Source organism: Amblyraja radiata, chromosome 34 (genome assembly GCF_010909765.2).
Source record: "Amblyraja radiata isolate CabotCenter1 chromosome 34, sAmbRad1.1.pri, whole genome shotgun sequence".
Lineage (NCBI taxonomy): Eukaryota > Metazoa > Chordata > Chondrichthyes > Rajiformes > Rajidae > Amblyraja > Amblyraja radiata.
In genome coordinates this window covers 20696300-20713756 of record NC_045989.1, presented here as the reverse complement: position 1 = coordinate 20713756, position 17457 = coordinate 20696300, and the positions used below count along the sequence as shown (strand labels likewise).

Below are 17457 nucleotides of genomic sequence, written 5' to 3'. Positions count from 1 at the left end.
TAGCAACATAGAAAGGGTGAAGTTGATCAAGAGTGTTTAATTGTCAGATATCCCAGCAATGGAATATTGCTTATTTGCTGTAACCTAACAGGCCCATGAACACAATAGCGCACAGATAAACAAACAATAATCCAATCATACAGTGGATTAATAATCAGTAATACTGGGAAACCTTGGTGTGTGTTGGTAGGTTAATTGGCTGCTGTAAATTATCCCAAGTGTGTCGGTGAAGGATTCAATCAGGGAGGGAGTTGAAGAGAATGTCAGAAGAATTAAAAATTGGGATCAGTGTAGGATGAATGTCAATGGGTGGTTGATGGTCAGCACAGTCTCAATGGGCTGAATGGCCTGTTTCTGTGGCGCTAATAAGGGAGTTGGTGACTTTGAGATCGTACTGGAGTTCAGGAACTAACCAAGTCCATTGGTATGTGGGTGAGACATTAATGTTCTCTTTAGTGTTAGTAGTTCTAGATGAAGGTTGGGGTGTGTAGGAAGGAAATGCAGATGCTGGTTTAAACCAAAGATAGGCACAAAATGCTGGAGTAACTCAGCTACTCCAGCATTTTGTGTCTATCTTCGAAGGATGGAACGTTATTCAGATAATCCGTTGCTGGGATTGAAATGGATTCTCCCTGGCGTGACCTTATTTGAAGGGGAAAGGGGCATGAAGACAGGAGGGATGAGAAGCGTGTTTGTGCCCATCTTTGTCCACAGTTGGTAACCCAGAAGGAATTCAGCCCAATCTCAGGGAAGGAAGGTTAGACACAAAGAAAGACACAGAATGCTGGAGTAACTCAACGGGTCAGGCAGCATCTCTGGAGAAAAAGGATGGGTGACGTTTCGAGTTGGGACCCTTCTTCAGCTCTCTCCAGAAATGCTGCCTAACCCGACGAGTTACTCCAGCACTTTGTGTGATTCTTTGGTAATAAAAGCAGTTTTTTTCCTACAAGGGTAGACACAGCAACTGCTGGAAAGATGAGCAGATCACAAAGTGCTGGAGGAACTGGGCAGGCCAGGCAGCATCTGTGGAGGGAATGGCCAATTGATGTTTTGGGTCAGGATCCTTCGTCAGTCTGGGATGGTGGGAAAATGTCATAAGTCCCATCTATGACTTTCCTGTGAGATTACCCCTTCCCCTACTCCATCAGCCTGAAGAAGGGTCCAGACCTGAAACCTCGTTAGTCTATTCCCTCCACAGATGCTGCCTGACCTGCTGAGTTCCTCCAGCACGGAGAAGGGAGCATCAGCTGTCCCCCCCCCCTCCTCGTTTGTATCGCTGACTGTTCTGCTTGTTGCAGGAGTATCCGGAGATGAAGGGAGCTTTGGACATGTCCCTGTTCCTGAAGCTGCAGAAACGGGTAACTGAGCTGGAACAGGAGAAACAAGCCTTGCAGGAGGAGCTGGACGCCAAGGAGGAGCAGGCACTGAGAAGCAAAAAGGTGAAGGTTCACGTTTAGAATTGTCGCATGTGCCGAGGTACAATGCAGAACCTTTGGTTAGCATGCTGTACATGTTATAGGAACGGAATTAGGCCATTCGGCCCATCAAGTCTACTCCGCCATTCAATCAGGGCTGATCTATCTTTCCCTCACACCCCCCATTCTCCTGCTTTCTCCCCTAACACTCGTACTAATCAAGAATCGTACCAATTTCCGCCTTAAAAATACCCATTGACTTGGCCTCCACAGCCTTCTGTATCAGATGTATCAGATGAGACACAGGCAACTGCAGATTTTGGTTTGCAAAAAAAAAAAACACAAGGTGCTGGAGTAACTCAGCAGGTCAGGGAAGACCTCCAGTTTAAATTCAATTTGGAATATTTTGGAGGACCAAGAAACCAAGAACCAAGAACATCTCTGGTGAACATGGATAGGTGGCGTTTCAGATCAGGACCCGTCGTAGACTGATTGTGTGTGGGGGTGGAAGCTGGAAGAGAGTCGAGGGATGGGACAAACCCCTCAAATAATACCATGCATAAATACAATCAAGCCAAACTCAAGCAAAACAGAAAGAGAAAGGGTGTAGAATATACTTCTCAGCCATGTCACGCATCAGTGTGAAGAAGGCTCTTGTCCTTAACTGTCGCCTGTCCATGTTCTCCAGAGATGCTGGCTGACCTGCTGAGTTACTCCAGCACTTTGAGGCTTTTTTTTTTGTAAACCCGCTCCTGCAGTTCCATGAGCGACAAAACCTCCCCTCCTCCAACCCTGGTGCGGAGACTATTGCCCTTCCTGCATCCTTCAAAGCTCGACCCATTTCAGTATTCAGTCAGTGGGGGATTCAGACCCAATGGTGTGTTCATGCCAGCATCCTGAGTGAACACTTAAGCCTTGCATGCTTACTGCTCTCTTCCACTTTAGAGTTATGGAATCATACAACGTAGTTGCAGATACACTAGAATTTAGAGATACAACAAGGTAACAGGCCCTTCGGCCCAACTTATCCATACTGACCAAGATGCCCCATCTAAGCTCGTCCCATTTGTCGGTGTTTGTCCCATATCCCTCGAAGCTTTTCCTATACATGCACCTGTCCAAACATCTTATCAATGCTGTTATTGTACCTGCCTCAACTACTTCCTCTGGCAGGTCGTCCCTTATACCCACCTGGCAGAAGTCACCTCTCGGGTTCATATTAAATCTTTCCACTCTCACCTTAAACCTGTGCCCAAAACGCACACTGCCAGAGGAAGCCAATGGGTCAGGCTGCAATCCGTGGAGGGAATATACAGGCAATGACTTACTTGGTTGCCTGGTTGCCTGCTTTTCCCCAGAGCAGTAAGGTTTGATCAGACACAAATACAGTCGTAGCCCTTGTCCGAGTGGAAGAGTGTTGCAAGCTGCAGCCAGCAGGAGGCGGCAGCGTTCAGGTTCTGAAGGTTGATTGTAATCCCATCAGGAGGAGAGTTCTACCCCCCAGGATGGATGTAGAGATCCTGGAAGATGAGAGTTGCAGATAGACTTGGGTTTAGAGATACAGTGTGGAAACAGGCCCTACGGCCCACCATGTCCATGTTGACCAGCGATCGACTAGTTCCATCCTACACACTAGGGACAATTTACAGAAGCCAATTAACCTCTTCGGCCCACCGAGTCCCCGCTGACCTGTGATCCCCGCACATTAATACTATCCGACACACACACTAGGGACAATTTACATTTTTACCAAGCTAATTAGCTTACAAACCTGTACATATTTTGGAGTGTGGGAGGAAACCGAAACTCACGGGGAAAACCCACGCAGGTCACGGGGAGAACGTACAAACTCCGTACAGACAGCACCCGTAGTCGGGGTCGAACCCGGGGTCTCCAGTGCTGTGAGGCGGCAACGGTGGTGCAACGGTAGAGTTGACCGGACAACTTTGTTTGTGTTTCTCACCAGGAGGCAGAAGATCAGCAGCTTATGGCCAGGAGCACGGAACTGGAATACGAATCCCTCAAGGTAGGTGGCGCGGGTGAGCGATCTCTCCCTGAGGCTGTCGGTCTCCCAACCCCCAGAGGGTAGTTTATTTAATGAACAACTTCTCTTGTGAGAAGCAAGGAGAGGGAACAATTACATTTCATGTTTTTCTTCACTCCATACAATGCTATGTACGACAGTGATCGCAACTTCTACTGAAGTGTGGATGGCCGTTTGCTCGCTAGGAGCTCATCCGCCCTTTGACAGGCCTTGTTTTTGGTCCTGCTGGGGGTCCACAGCCCCCTCCTCACCTGGCAAACCAGGTGGGGGAGACGGTTTAGTCGCCGACTGTCCAACCATGGAGCGGGTAGCGCGGGATTACATGGTACCCGTGGCAGGGGGAACTCCTCCCGACCTGACCTGATGTTAGTAAAATGCTAGCATTATGGTCCATAACTCAATCCTCCTGGGAGCACATGTTCTGGAGTACTTGGGCTGCCTTCTCAGTCTTAGTGTCTTTGGTCTCCTGAAGGGACGTGTTGTCCTAATTCTCTTCTGCCTGTGACTGTGAACACCTTTCCTAGCCTTCAAGGCTTTGGATTTGGCTTCAGTCTTGGCAGGGACAGCTTGCTTCTTGACCTTGGGCGCCATGTTTAAGGTCACAAGGAATGGGAGTAGAATTAGGCCATTCAGCCCATCAAGTCTACTCTGCCATTCAATCGTGGCTGATCTATCTCTCCCCCCTAGACCCATTCTCCTGCCTTCTCCCCATAACCCCTGACCCCCGAACTAATCAAGAATCTATCTATCTCTGATGTTGGGGTGGGGACGTGGCGGGTGGGAGGAGGAATTCCCTCGTGTGTCGGGATTGGGGAGTAACAGGAGCTTTCCCAGACTCCGCTCCATCTGGTTGTTGTTGCCCAAGCTACGAGAGGCTCCAGTAAACACACCTCAACCTGAATAGTTCCACGTGAAAGTCCAAGTATGTGGACCAAAGATCTCAGGTTTTATTTACTTGGGATGCAGCATAGTAAAAAGGCCTGGCCTGCTGGCCAATAGTTACCTGACAAATCTTAAATTAAAAATTGATAATCAGGTCCTGCTCTTGCTTGTGGGAGCTTTGAGGCACCTGTTAGTTGCTGTGGATGTAGAGACTATGTTTTCTATAGTACATTTCATCAATGATTCATCAGCTGTGGAGTACTTTGTGGACTTCTCTAGTCATGGACAGTGATAAATGCAAGCTTCTTCAAAGTCCTAATAGATAGAATACTAAACTCATTGCAAATGCTTCTGATCTGCCCAATCCATTCATGATGAAATATTTTCATCTTCACACAGTTTAAGATTTTTAGAAATATGAAATGATTGGGACTGAACAGCTGCCAAAGGCGTGGGAAGCAGTTTAAGTGTGGGTTGATTATTGTCACGTGTATCAGGGTACAGTTTAGAGTTGAGAGATGCAACGTAGAAACAGGTCCTTTGGCACACCAAGTCCACGTTGACCATTGATCACCCGCACACTAGATCCATGCTACCCCACGTTTGCACCCGGAACACTAGGGCAGGGGTGGGGAACCTTTTCATGTAGGAATGCCGCATTAAGTTAGCTGTAATCTAATAAGGCCGCATCCAAGAAACTTCAATTAGATATAGGATTATTTCGTTGAATCTTCTTTTACTCTTTGGTATTTTAAATACGTTCATCTTAAGATTAATATAAAAATAATAAGACGAACAAAAACATATTAATAAAAATATAAGGATTCGTTCTATAAAAGTTGGATTCATTCAAAAGGCCGCACTTATTGGCCTAGAAGGCCGCAGGTTCCCCACGTCTGCACTAGGGCCAATTTACAGGAGCCAATGAACCTACGAACCTGGAAGACGATTCAGTCAAATTCACAGTCAAACGCTTTGTTTTGCAGTTTATCCAAACAGATAATACTGTACATATGTGTATGGAAATTTCATATATAATTTTTACACACACGTGTTGTATGTATATATGTATGCGCGTGTGTGTGTATATATATATGTGTGTGCACGTGTGTGTGCGTGTGTGTGTATAATTGTGCGTGTGTATTACACATACACACACACATGCGCGCACCCACACACACACACACACACACACACACCTCAAGTACAATATATACAGAGCAAAGGGAAAGATGCAGAATATATTTTTCAACATTGTAGCGCATCAGTTCCACAGACAAAGTCCAATGTCTGCATTGGGGTCGAGGTGAATCAGCTTATAGAAATACTGTTCTGTGGAATTCTCTGCCTCAGAGGGCGGTGGAGGCAGGTTCTCTGGATGCTTTCAAGAGAGAGCTAGATAGGGCTCTTAAAAATAGCAGAGTCGGGGGAAATGGGGAAAAGCCAGGAACGGGGTACTGATTAGGGATGATCAGCCATAATCACATTGAATGGCGGTGCTGGCTCGAAGGGCCGAATGGCCTACTCCTGCACCTATTGTCTATTGTCTATTGTCTATTGTCCAGAAGACCGATAACAAAGGGGAAGGTGCTGTTCCTGAGTCTGTGTTGTTCCGAGTCCCGTCTGGGTTGACCCTGCCTCACCCACCCTTTGCCGCCAGTGTGTGCATGCCAGGGTGGGCGGGCGAGCGTCCGGCACTTTGCCAGCTTGAAGGCAGCATCTCCACAGCTGCAGGTACAAAGGCGTCTCTGCTGAAGGTCGTGAGTAAGATGACCAACTGCACCACCTGGTGGCAGTGAAGCAGATTTCTGCCGGTGGACCAAGATCAGACACCAGCTTAGTGTCCGATGCGCAGCTATGGTGAGATGCAGTGAAAATTCTCGCTTGCAGCAGCACTTCATGCTGCCTTGGAAAAGCAGCCAACGTAATCAAAAGCCTGTCCCTCCCATTTGCTTCTATCGGGCAGAATGCGTGCACCACTAGGCTCAGGAGCAGCTTCCCCTCTGTTATCAGGCTTCTGAATGGTCCTTCTATAAGCTATGGTACTGTCCGATTCACCACTACCCCATTGCGGACATTGGACTTTGTCTTTGGAACTGATGCGCTACAATGTGCTACAGTTCTGCACTCTGTATCTTCCCCTTGATCTGTTGCAGTTGAGTTTAAACTGATTGCATCTATGGATGGTGTATTTGATCTGTCAGGATAGCACGCCAAACAAAGTTTTTCACTATACTTCGGTACACGTGACAATAATACATCTAAATCCAAACCTAAACATAAACTCAAAACACATCTGTGTGAAATGGAAGCATCTTCAAATGGACGTGGTTTATTCAACATCATCTGTAGGCCTCAGTTCAAACTTCAACAAATATTTAGTTCCTCAACTGCCTGGAGAAATCTTTTCGTCCATTTTTATCGGAGAGGGAATGAAGATGGAGAATTAGTGTAATTTATTTTTCTCTGGATTCATAAGTGATGGGAGCAGAATTAGGCCATTCGGCCCATCGAGCCTACTCCGCCATTCAATCATGGCTGATCTATCTTTCTCTCTCAACCCCATTCTCCTGCCTTCTCCCCCATAACCTTTGACACCCGTACTAATCAAGACCATGTCAGTCTCCGCATTAAAAATACCCACTGACTTGGCCCCCACAGCCGTCCGTGGCAATAAATCCCACAGGTCGTGGAATCCTCAAATGCAGGAAATAATTTATTTTGACTTTCAAAGGCCAAGCCAGTGGAGAAGATGTTCAAGGGCATCCTTGTGCTTCAATTCACAGAGGCAAGAACTCGAGTCGGAGAACAAGAAGCTGAAGAATGAGCTGAACGAGCTGCACCGAGCCCTGACGGACAAGTCGGCCCCACAGGCCACGGCCCCTGGTGCGCCTGCGTACAAGGTTCTGCTCGACCACCTGAATGCAGCCACTGAAGAACTGGAGGTCCGTAAGGAGGAGGTTCTCATCCTGCGGTCCCAGCTGGTCAGCCAGAAGGAAGCGGTGGCGTGCAAGGTAGAGTCCCGTGGACGTAGGCCCCATCATAAGGTCATCAGTGACAGGAGCAGAATTAGCCCATCAAGTCCATTCCGCCATTCAATCATGGCTGATCTATCTTTCCCTCCCAATCCCATTCTCTTGCTTTCTCCCCATCACCCCTGACACCCTTACTAAACTTATGTTCATAAGTAATAGGAGCAGAATTAAGCCCATTCGGTCCATCAAGTCTATTGCGTCATTCAGTCATGGCTGATCTATCTCTCCCTCTTAACCCCATTCTCCTGCCTTCCCCCCCATAAACCTCTTTGGCCCCGTGCCATCCAAATTGCCTAATGCGCCAGTCCCCTATCCCTGCACCTGTCCCACACCCCTCCACACCTTTCCCACCACAAAGCTGTTATTTAAATGTCACAATCATACCCATCTCTGGCAACTTGTTCCATAGGTCCAACAACCTCTGTGTAAAACTATTCCCCCATGAGTCCCTTTGAAATCTTTCCCCTCTGGCCTTGAAACCTATTTACCCTTTTTGCCCCCTGGACTGGTGCGGGAACCATGTGTTGAACGGAGACACTGAGGCTTAGCCTATTTATTGCTTGGTTTGTTTAGAATAGAACTGGAGCTTTAATAAGCCTGTAATGTCTATATTTAGATTATTGTTTCTGCATTCCATTTCATCGTTATGTTGTAATTATACTTTAGTGTTTTCTAATTCTACTGTATTAATTCTTATCTTGTGTTTTCCTTCTGCACCTATCACTCACCTCAAGGAGAACAAGGTAAATGCTCACCTTTATCTGATTCTGTTTTTATGCCTTGGTACTGAAGGACAATTTTATATTCTCTGCCATTTCCCCACTATCTTGGAGGCAGGCGGGTATTGGTCAGGGGAGTGGGCCAGGTCGGGGGAGGTAGGAATAGTTGAAGATAGAAGCAAACTGCTGGAGTAACTCACTTCTGGAAGTAGAGGGGGAGAGGGAACTGGGGGGAAGAAAAGTCTAAAACAATGCGTGTGCGGGGATCGCTGGTCGGTGCGGACTCCATGGACCGAAGGTCCTGTTTCGTTCTGCGCTGTATTCCTAAACTAAACCAAACTAAACTAAGTTGAGCTGGTAACAGATGGCCAAGGCAGGGTGGAGACCACAATGGCCCATTGTTGGCTGGGGAAGAGGGGATAACAAAGGGATGGAATGATGGGAACAGTGGAACTAGTAGGATGCTTGGGAGGGGGGAAGAAAGGGAAGACAAGGGATACCTAAAATTTGAGAAATCACCGTTCATACCGCTGGGTTGTGAGCTGCCCAAGCGAAATATGAGGTGCTGTCAAAATGGTTCATGGGGGTCTTGTCGTGCGAAGTGGGGGGAGGGGGGGGGGGGACAGGAGTTTAACAAGAGAGGTTAGAGCTTCCTCAGGGAGATGACACGTCTCCTGCACCAGGTACGTTAGTGGATGAGGCAGCCCGATAACATTCCTGGATTTTGATTCATTTTATGGCCACCATTGATTCCAACAAACCTGGGAAGGGATGAACTTACAGTCAGAGTCATGGAGCGCACCTTTGGCCCACTTTGTCCATGCCAGCCACGTTGGCATGCAGGGCTAGTCCCGTTTGCCTGCATTTGGCCCATATCCCTTTGAACAGTTTGTATCCATATATTTGTGCAAACGTCATAATTATATCCGCTTTCATAGTTTCTTATGCAGTTCATTCCAGATATGAGTGAAGAAAGTACCCCCGAGGTCCTTCGTAAATCTCTCCCCTCTCATCTTAAGCCCATTCCCTCTAGTTTTAGAATGCTCCACCCTTGGAAAAAAGACTGAATTGTCACTTGATCCATGCCCCTCATGATCTCCTTTCGGGACTTTTTTAACAAAATTTCTTTAGTCAGTGGGTGGTGAATTTGTGGAATTCTTTGCCACAGAAGGCTGTAGATTCTTGATTAGTACGTTTGTCAGGGGTTATGGGGAGAAGGCAGGAGAATGGGTTAGGAGAGACAGATCAACCGTGATTAAATGGCGTAGACTTGATGGGCCGAGTGGCCTAATTCTGCTCCTATCACTTATGGAGTCATAGTATGTGGAAACAGGCCCTTCGGCCCAACTTGCCCACACCGGCCAACATGCCCCAGGTAGTTGAGGCTGGGACTATCCGATTGTTTAAGAAACAGTTAGACAGGTACATGGATAGGACAGGTTTGGAGGGATATGGACCAACCGAAGGCAAGTAGGACTAGTGTAGCTGGGACATTGTTGGCCAGTGTGGGCAAGTTGGGCCGAAGGACCTGTTTCCACACTGTATCACTCTATGACTCTATCAGCCCATTCACCTGCCTGGTTTTATTTTGACTTTGGTGGGAGTGCTTTGTTCAGCAGCAAACTCTTAAAGTGCTGAGTGTTGCAGGAATCCTCAATGAGTTCTTGTTACAGGAGACGATGACGGAGCCAATACTTTTTCTGGAGGATGTGCGGAAAATGAAGAATCAGGGAGAAATCACTCAAGCGTTTGTTGGGCTCAAGGAAACCAACAGGTAACTAACTGGCTGTTAGACATTGTTGCATGTGCCCTTTGACATACCCACCATCTCATTTCTTCCCTCTGTTCCCACACCAAAGTGTTCCTGATGCCCATTCATTGTCATTTTAGTTTAGTTTAGAGATGCGGCGCAGAAACAGGCCCTTCGGCCCACCGAGTCGGCGCCAGCCAGCAATCCCCGCACACTTATACTATCCTACACACACTAGGGACAATTTACAATTCTGCCAAGTCAGTGAACCCACAAACCTGTGTGTCTTTGGAGTGTGGGAGAAAACCGGTGATCCCGGAGAAAACCCACGCAGGACACAGGGAGAAAGTACAAACTCCATACAGGCAGCAGCCGCAGTCGGGATCGAACCCGGATCTCGAGCGCTGTAAGGCAGCAACTCTATCGCTGTGCCACCGTGTCATATGTTAAGGATGCGTCTCCTGCAGATCTTTTCGATGGTGGGGAGGTCAGTACCCATGATAGACCGGGCAGTGTCCACCATGTTTTGTCATCTCCTTCGACCCTGGGTACTCAAATTGCCAAAGGAGGTCATGATAAAACCAATCCCTACGCTCTGCTGTACACCTATAGAAGTTCAAGAGAGTATTTATCGAATTATCGAATCCCCTCAATCTTCTCAGGAAGCAGATGGGGTTTCTTTATGATAGCATCGATGTGCTGGGTCCAGAATATCTCCAGAACTTTGGAGATATCCACGCCCAGGAACTGGAAGCTGTTGACTCTCTCCACCACTGACCCCTTCGATGAAGACAGGTTCATGCATCCTCTGCTTCCCTCTTCTAACGCCAACAATCAGATCCTAGGTCTTACTGATGTTGAGAACAAGGTTGTGTTCTGGCACCATTCGCTCAGTCACCTTCTGTACTCATGACTCATCACTATCTGCAATTCGTCCAACATCGGTGGTGACGTTGGCAGACTTAAAGATGAAGTTGGAACTATGTCCGGCTATAGGTATAGAGTGAGTAGAGCAGGGGGCTGAACACACAGCCTTGAGGTGCCCCTGGGCTGATGGTGAAAGAAGGGGAAGTGGCAACTGATGTGGATAAAGGACAGGGGGGTGGTTGATCGGAAGAAGGTTGGACAAAGGCCAGAGATGAAAAGGCAGAAGGTATGAGATATGGATTGAAGAGCTGTGAATTGTGAAGCTGGAGGAAGGAATACAGATGGAAGGGAAAGGGAAGGAGAGAAATGGGTGCGCGGTAGATGTGGCCCCATGGAAGAGATTGGGGGTGAGACGGTTTGGTTAGTTACCTAAATTTAGAGAATTAAATGTATATCCCATTGAGTTGTAAGCTGGCCAAATGAGGAATATGAGGTGCTGTTCCTCTTGTTTGTGTGTGGCCTCACTCTGGCAATGGAGGAAGCCCAGGACATAAACTTCAGTGTGAGAATGGGAAGGGGAGTTAAAATAGTTAGCACAATCTGTCTTTGGAAGGGTCGCTGAATTCCTCCATCACTTTGTCTTTTTTTTTTGTGTGTAAACCTGCATCTGCAGTTCCTTGGAATCAAAGGTTTCGGGAGAATGAAATAAGAATTAAATGAGAATCTTCCTTCTTTATTGAGGGGGAGCTTGTGTAGGGTGGCAGGGAGGGCATTGTGAATGAGTCTAAACTGCAGACACTGCCCTGTTTTACATTAGACAGCCTAGCTCAGAAAAAAGCTCTGCAGAAATGGGTCAGAAATGGCCTGTATTGTAAAACAATAAACTGTATTCTTTTTGATGATGGATTAGTGATTTTTTAAGGGCAGTGTAATGAACTGATGACCTACTTTGGAAGAACACTGACTTCAGAGATGTTTATAATACATTAATATTGACTGCTGCATTGTTATCATCTTACCAACAACTAGCGAGCAGTCCTGACCCACTGTCTACCTTATCAGAGCCCCTAGGACCATCTTTGATCGGACTTTGCTGGACTTTATCTTGTACTAAAAGTTATTCACACTCTTCCCTTTCTCGTGTATCTGTACACTGTGAATGGCTCAATTGTCATCATGTCTTGTCTTTCCGCTGACTGGTCAGCACGCAACAAAGGCTTTTCACTGTACCTTGGTACACGTGACTAAACTCAAACTCGTGTTCATGGCCATAGTTTAGCTGAATTAGCGAGTGATTTTGTTTGATGAATTTGTAGAGGATTTGCGATCCTCTCTCCCACCCTCCCTGCTACACAGTAAGATTCAGAGCTGCATTTTCGGCATGTGGCTCATCGAGGGTAGCGTTTCAAGTTGGGACCCTTTTTCAGAAGAAGTCTGAAGAAGGGTCCCAACCTGAGATATTGTCTGTCCATTTTCTTCCACAGATGCTGCCTGACCCGCTGAGTTCTTCCAGCACTTTATGTTTTGCTGAAGGTTCCCGCATCTGCTGTTTCTTGTAACTCCTTAATGCAAATTGTGTTTGCCAGTGAGGGCACTTTTAATGGTTTGTCTTCCCTCTTGGCCCCAGTCTCTGAAATGGTCTTCTTAATTCCTCTTGCCTTTCTACGCTCCACTCTTTCCTTGAGCACTAAACTCTTTGCCCTCGTCTCTGACCACCTTGCATTGGATCGATGCCGGCTTTGTCTCACTTAACTCAGAAGCATGTTGACAATTTTTATGTTATGCCACGTATATGGGAGTTGCTGTTGACAGCGCATTAATGGGCAGCCTTTAAAAACAGAGTGAAATGTAAAATAAATAATAAATGGTATCGATAATTAGTTAATGATTTAATAGTGCAGTTTTGGTTATCCCTTATATGTCTCCATCTTGTTTGTCACCATAATTGTTATTAACATTTCATTTGTTCCATCATTTTTTGTTTGCATGTTTTGTTCCCATTGAAGACCATCACAGGACTGCCGGTTACTGAATGAGGATGGAGAGCTTTGGATTGTTTATGAAGGGTTAAAGCAAGCCAACAGGTTACCACCACCATTATCCCCAGGGCCTTTATAGTCCCGCTCATTGTTTGTACTAACCAGGGCCCTTTCTCTGCACAGAAGTACGCTTTGGCACGTTGGTAATGTGAACAGCTCTCAGCCACTCATACCTGGAATCAAGCTTGCTGTGTTAACTAGGCCTCGTACCTGGAGTCAGGCTTGCTGTGTTAACTAGGCCTCGTACCTGGAGTCAGGCTTGCTGTGTTAACTAGGCCTCGTACCTGGAGTCAGGCTTGCTGTGTTAACTAGGCCTCGTACCTGGAGTCAGGCTTGCTGTGTTAACTAGGCCTCGTACCTGGAGTCAGGCTTGCTGTGTTAACAAGGCTTAGGCCGGAAACTTAGTTAAATTGTGCTGCCAATTCTAACCAAATGTTTTTATGTCTGCTGCTTCCTAATGCATCTTTGCTGCCTGACGACAAAGTAATTCTCTTTAACAATAGCTGTGCATCACTGTTTATAAAATGATCGGCTTAAGAGGATGGTTGTGAGCTGCTGGAGAACATGGATAGGCGATGTTTCGGGTCAGGACCCTTCTTCAGACCGATTCTAAGGGGGAGGTGGAGGGGGGGGGGGGGGGGGGGGGGAAGAAATTAGAAGCATGAAAGACCAGGACCAATTAGGGCTGGCAACAGATGACCTCTGGCATGGTGGTTCCCAAATAACCCATTTGTAAGCTTGGGACAGTGTGATCCCAAGTGGGATACCATCGCTGTAAACTGTGGAGCTGCTTAACTGACCTTTACTGGGGAGGAGGGCAGGGAGAAGGACTGTCTTGGCCCGTCTGTTCTTTATTGGATGAGAGGAGATCTTATCCAAATGTGTAAAATTCTTCAGTGATTGGACAGGCGAGATGCAGGAAAAATTTTCCCAATGTTGGGGGAGTCCAGAACCAGGGGTCACAATTTAAGAATTAGAGGTAGGCCATTTTGGACTGAGATGAGGAACGACTTTTTCATCCAGAGAGTTGTGAATCTGTGGAATTCTCCGCCACAGGAGGCAGTGGAGGCCAATTCATGTTCATATGAATTGCTGGCTCGATGGGCCGAATGGCCTACTCCTGCACCTATTTTCTATGTTTCTATTGAAGTGTGACTAAGATCAGTGGCTCCCTGTGAAACGCGATCAATTTAATTCTGCTTCGGATCCATCTCAGCCCCCAGAACAACTCTGCTTTATTAGTATTCCTGCTCAGACAGCTGTCCAGTGGTCCTGAGGCCAACACATACGTTTCACAGCAACTCATAAGAGCGTATGGATTGAGGGGGATGAAAGATTCAATGCTGGGCCTTGAAACTGGCCACTGATCACTAACAAATTCCTCTGTGCCTGTGTTCTAATCCGGGTGTACGTAACCTGTAATCTAAACGAGGGTCAGATATCGATGTTAAAGATGGCTGATAGACCATTCAATTTCCTTGAAAGAGAAAATACCTACTAAACACGTTCCTTGCCTGGGCTTCTGTAGTTGCTGAGCGTGGTTTTGGAGATGCGGGAATAATACGTCGTCATTGCTATGTTAATGATTCTTTTAAGCAAACTAAATCCGATGCCTAATTATTATGTCTTCAACTTGTTTTGTGAAGCTGTTACTGTTCATGTCACATTTCTGCTTTTCACACTTAAACCTTCTCAAAGTGTTACTTCCAATCCCAAATTTTGAAATTGAAGTCACTAAAGCCATCATTGTTAAATGATAAATGCTCGTAAATCATTGTTAAAGTACATCATTTAGCTGCTGTTAAAATTATAAAGCGTGAAAAAAAATGTTTCAAAGAAGTCATCATTTCGTTCTTCCATTTGCCCGTACCACTTTGAAGGGTTTAAAAGATAACGCCCTTTCGTTTTCACCCTGAGGACTGTACAATTAGTGTTCAAAGCTGCAAGCTCTGCTTTAGCTATTTCAACAAAAAAAAACAAGTGCTGGAGTTACTTAGCAGGTCAGACAACATCTCTGGAGAATATCTTGGGTCGGGGCCTTTCTTCAGTCTGAAGAAGGGTTCCAACCCAAAACTGAAGAAGACTCCCGACCCTAATCTTATTCTGTCCATGTTCTCCAGAGATGCTGCCTGACCGGCTGAGTTCCTCCAGTACTCTGTGTCTTTTTTGGTAAACCAGCATCTGCAGTTCTTTGTGCCTGCTTTGGCTCAGCTGGTTTGGAAGGTCACGGTTACTCTTCAACCCTCTCTCTGTGTTCCCCCTCTTGCCGCTCCAGGTTGCTGGAGTCTCAGCTCCAAGGCCAGAAGAAGGTTTACGAGAACGAGCTGGAGATTCTGCGCGGGGAGGTGCAGAACTTGAAGGAGGAGATAAATCGGCAGCAGCAGCTGTTGGCTCAGAACCTGCAGCTTCCGCCCGAGGCTCGCATCGAGGCGAGCCTGCAGCATGAAATCACCAGACTCACCAACGAGAACCTGGTAAGAGTTACCCTGCCTGGACCAGCAGTGCTTACAGTGTACACTAAGGTTGCCAACTGTCCCATATTAGCCGGGACATCCCGTATATTGGTTTGTGCCATACGGGATCGCCCTTGTCCCGTATTTGACTGCTACTACTTGGGTCGAGGTGACTGTCGGGTCGGAGCGTCGCGTCCGGCCCTGCCTCACCCGTCCCGACGTAGTGCAGCCCATGGAGTGCAGCAGCAGCACCTCGCCCGTGGCCCCGTCGGTCGGCAGCCCGGCCAGCTGTCCGACCTTCGGACCTTCGATTATCGCCAACACCACCACCACCCCTCCTTCTCATGGCCGATCATCGGTTCATGAGTTGGATGGGGGTGCCGGACTTCGCGCGCGATGTCGCGCGCCGGCTGGGCTTTGTGTGCAGTCCAGCACCCGGGCCAACTCACCGTTCACCCAGCCATGCCCGAGTCGGTCATCGAATTGCCTTGGGAATTTGTCCCTTATTTTGACCTTTTGTCCCATATTTGGGAGTGAGAAAATTGGCAATCCTAGTGTAAACCACAGCGTACACAGCGACATGCCTTTTTGACACCACTCTACATATCCAGCCCACAGCCTACAAAACTTGCATATTGCTCCCACACAGTGCTTATTTTTGTGACTGCATGCACCAATATGGAAAGGCCATGGGGAGTGTCGTAGAGCAGAGGGGTTTAGGAGTACAGGTACATAACTTCCTGAAAGTGGCATCACTGGTGACCAAGAAGGTCTTCGATAGATTGGCCTTCATGTAAATTGACCAATCTATCGAAGACCTTCGGTGTAAATTGTCCTTGATGTGAATGTAAAAATTGTTCCTGGTGTAGGATAGTGTTAGCGTGTGGGGATCGCTGGTCGGTGCGGACACGATGGGCCGAAGGGCCTGTTTCCGCGCTGCATCTCCAAACGAAACAAATCTACACAAACCTTTGAATCTACAAGCAAATTATTGGGGTAGCTTGATCTATCAATCATTCCAATGTGTTTCATATCAATGATGGAGTTAGATTTGAGAATTTACTTCGCAACAATTTCCTTGTATTAAGAAGACCTTCTCTGCAAGTTATGTGTGTTTGTTGGGGATTTTATTATACTTTGGGGAATCATTTTAAATCATTTAACATTATGCATAGAGTGTGAAGTATCTTTTAGTTGTCCATCATGATGTGATTTTGCTTTAGAATTGTGTAGGCAATTAATTAATGAAGAGCGAAGCATGTTTGCAAATTTCATTGTTGGTTACTTTGGTTGTGGGATCTTTGCTATTTCTGCAAGCTTTCTCTCTGGCCTGAGATGGAGTTGTCCTCATTCTGTGACAATCCGTTGGCCAAAGTTCCTCTTCATTTGGATTGTGTGAAAGCATCCCTGGAACAAATGAACAAAGCACGATAAATAACTTGTCTAAACTGGCACATTTACCGGGTATATTATATGTAGAATAAAATCAGTACACATTGAGAATAAAATCTGTTATAGATCATGGCGCTTTGGCCCACATTGTCCATGCCGACCAAGTTGGCATATTGGGCTTGTTCCATTTGCCTGCATTTGGCCCATTGCCCTCTAAACCCTTCCTATCCATATATCTGTTCAAAAGTCTTTAAAAAAATCTTAATTGTATTTGCTTCATTTATCTTCCCCTGGCAGCTCATTCCAGATACTAACTACCCTCTAAGTGAGAAAGGTTTTCCCTGAGGTTCCTCTTAAATCTCTCCCCTCTCACCTTAAGCCTGTACCCTCTAGTTTTAGAATCCTCTACCATGTGGGGGGGGGGGGGGGGGGGGGGGGGGGGGAAGGCTGTGAGTGTTCACCTTATTAATGTCCCTCATGCTCTTGTGCACCATAGTCAGGTTAATTAGGAAATTCTTCTCGCAATTACTCCAACGTTAACTCTGCGCATTTCCCGATCCCAATTTTTTTGTTTGCCTCCAGGAGCACTGGAAGGAGAAGGAAAGGGTTGCGTCCGTTAGGCCCAAAAATGTTTAAAATAAAATTACACTCACTGATTGCAAAACGAGTCAATCAGCTGCCTTCTCATCACACTCTCTTCCCCACCATAGACATTCAGTGCATTATCTGGAAAGTAAGCAGGAAGTAAACAAAAATAGATACAAAACTGAGCGGGACAAGCAGCATCTCTGGAGAGAAGGAACGGGCGACGTTTCTGGTCGGGACGGCCTCGACCCGAAACATCACCTATTGCTTCTCTCC

The 17457-nt window shown here is 46.7% G+C and overlaps 1 protein-coding gene across 15 annotated transcripts in view; it reads left to right on the top strand.

Moving 5' to 3' along the window:
* myo5a (myosin VA) overlaps nt 1–17457 on the top strand; it is a 132432-nt gene that overhangs the window by 95786 nt on the left and 19189 nt on the right. For 5 of the 15 annotated variants that reach the window (XM_033050426.1, XM_033050428.1, XM_033050427.1 and 2 more), the window contains 7 exons: nt 1299–1439; nt 3382–3441; nt 7128–7355; nt 8111–8119; nt 9769–9869; nt 12719–12796; nt 15027–15225. In XM_033050426.1, coding sequence (XP_032906317.1) covers nt 1299–1439; nt 3382–3441; nt 7128–7355; nt 8111–8119; nt 9769–9869; nt 12719–12796; nt 15027–15225 — 816 coding nt within the window. The remainder of the gene's footprint in view (nt 1–1298; nt 1440–3381; nt 3442–7127; nt 7356–8110; nt 8120–9768; nt 9870–12718; nt 12797–15026; nt 15226–17457) is intronic. The other 10 variants (XM_033050431.1, XM_033050436.1, XM_033050434.1 and 7 more) reach the window with 3 other exon arrangements.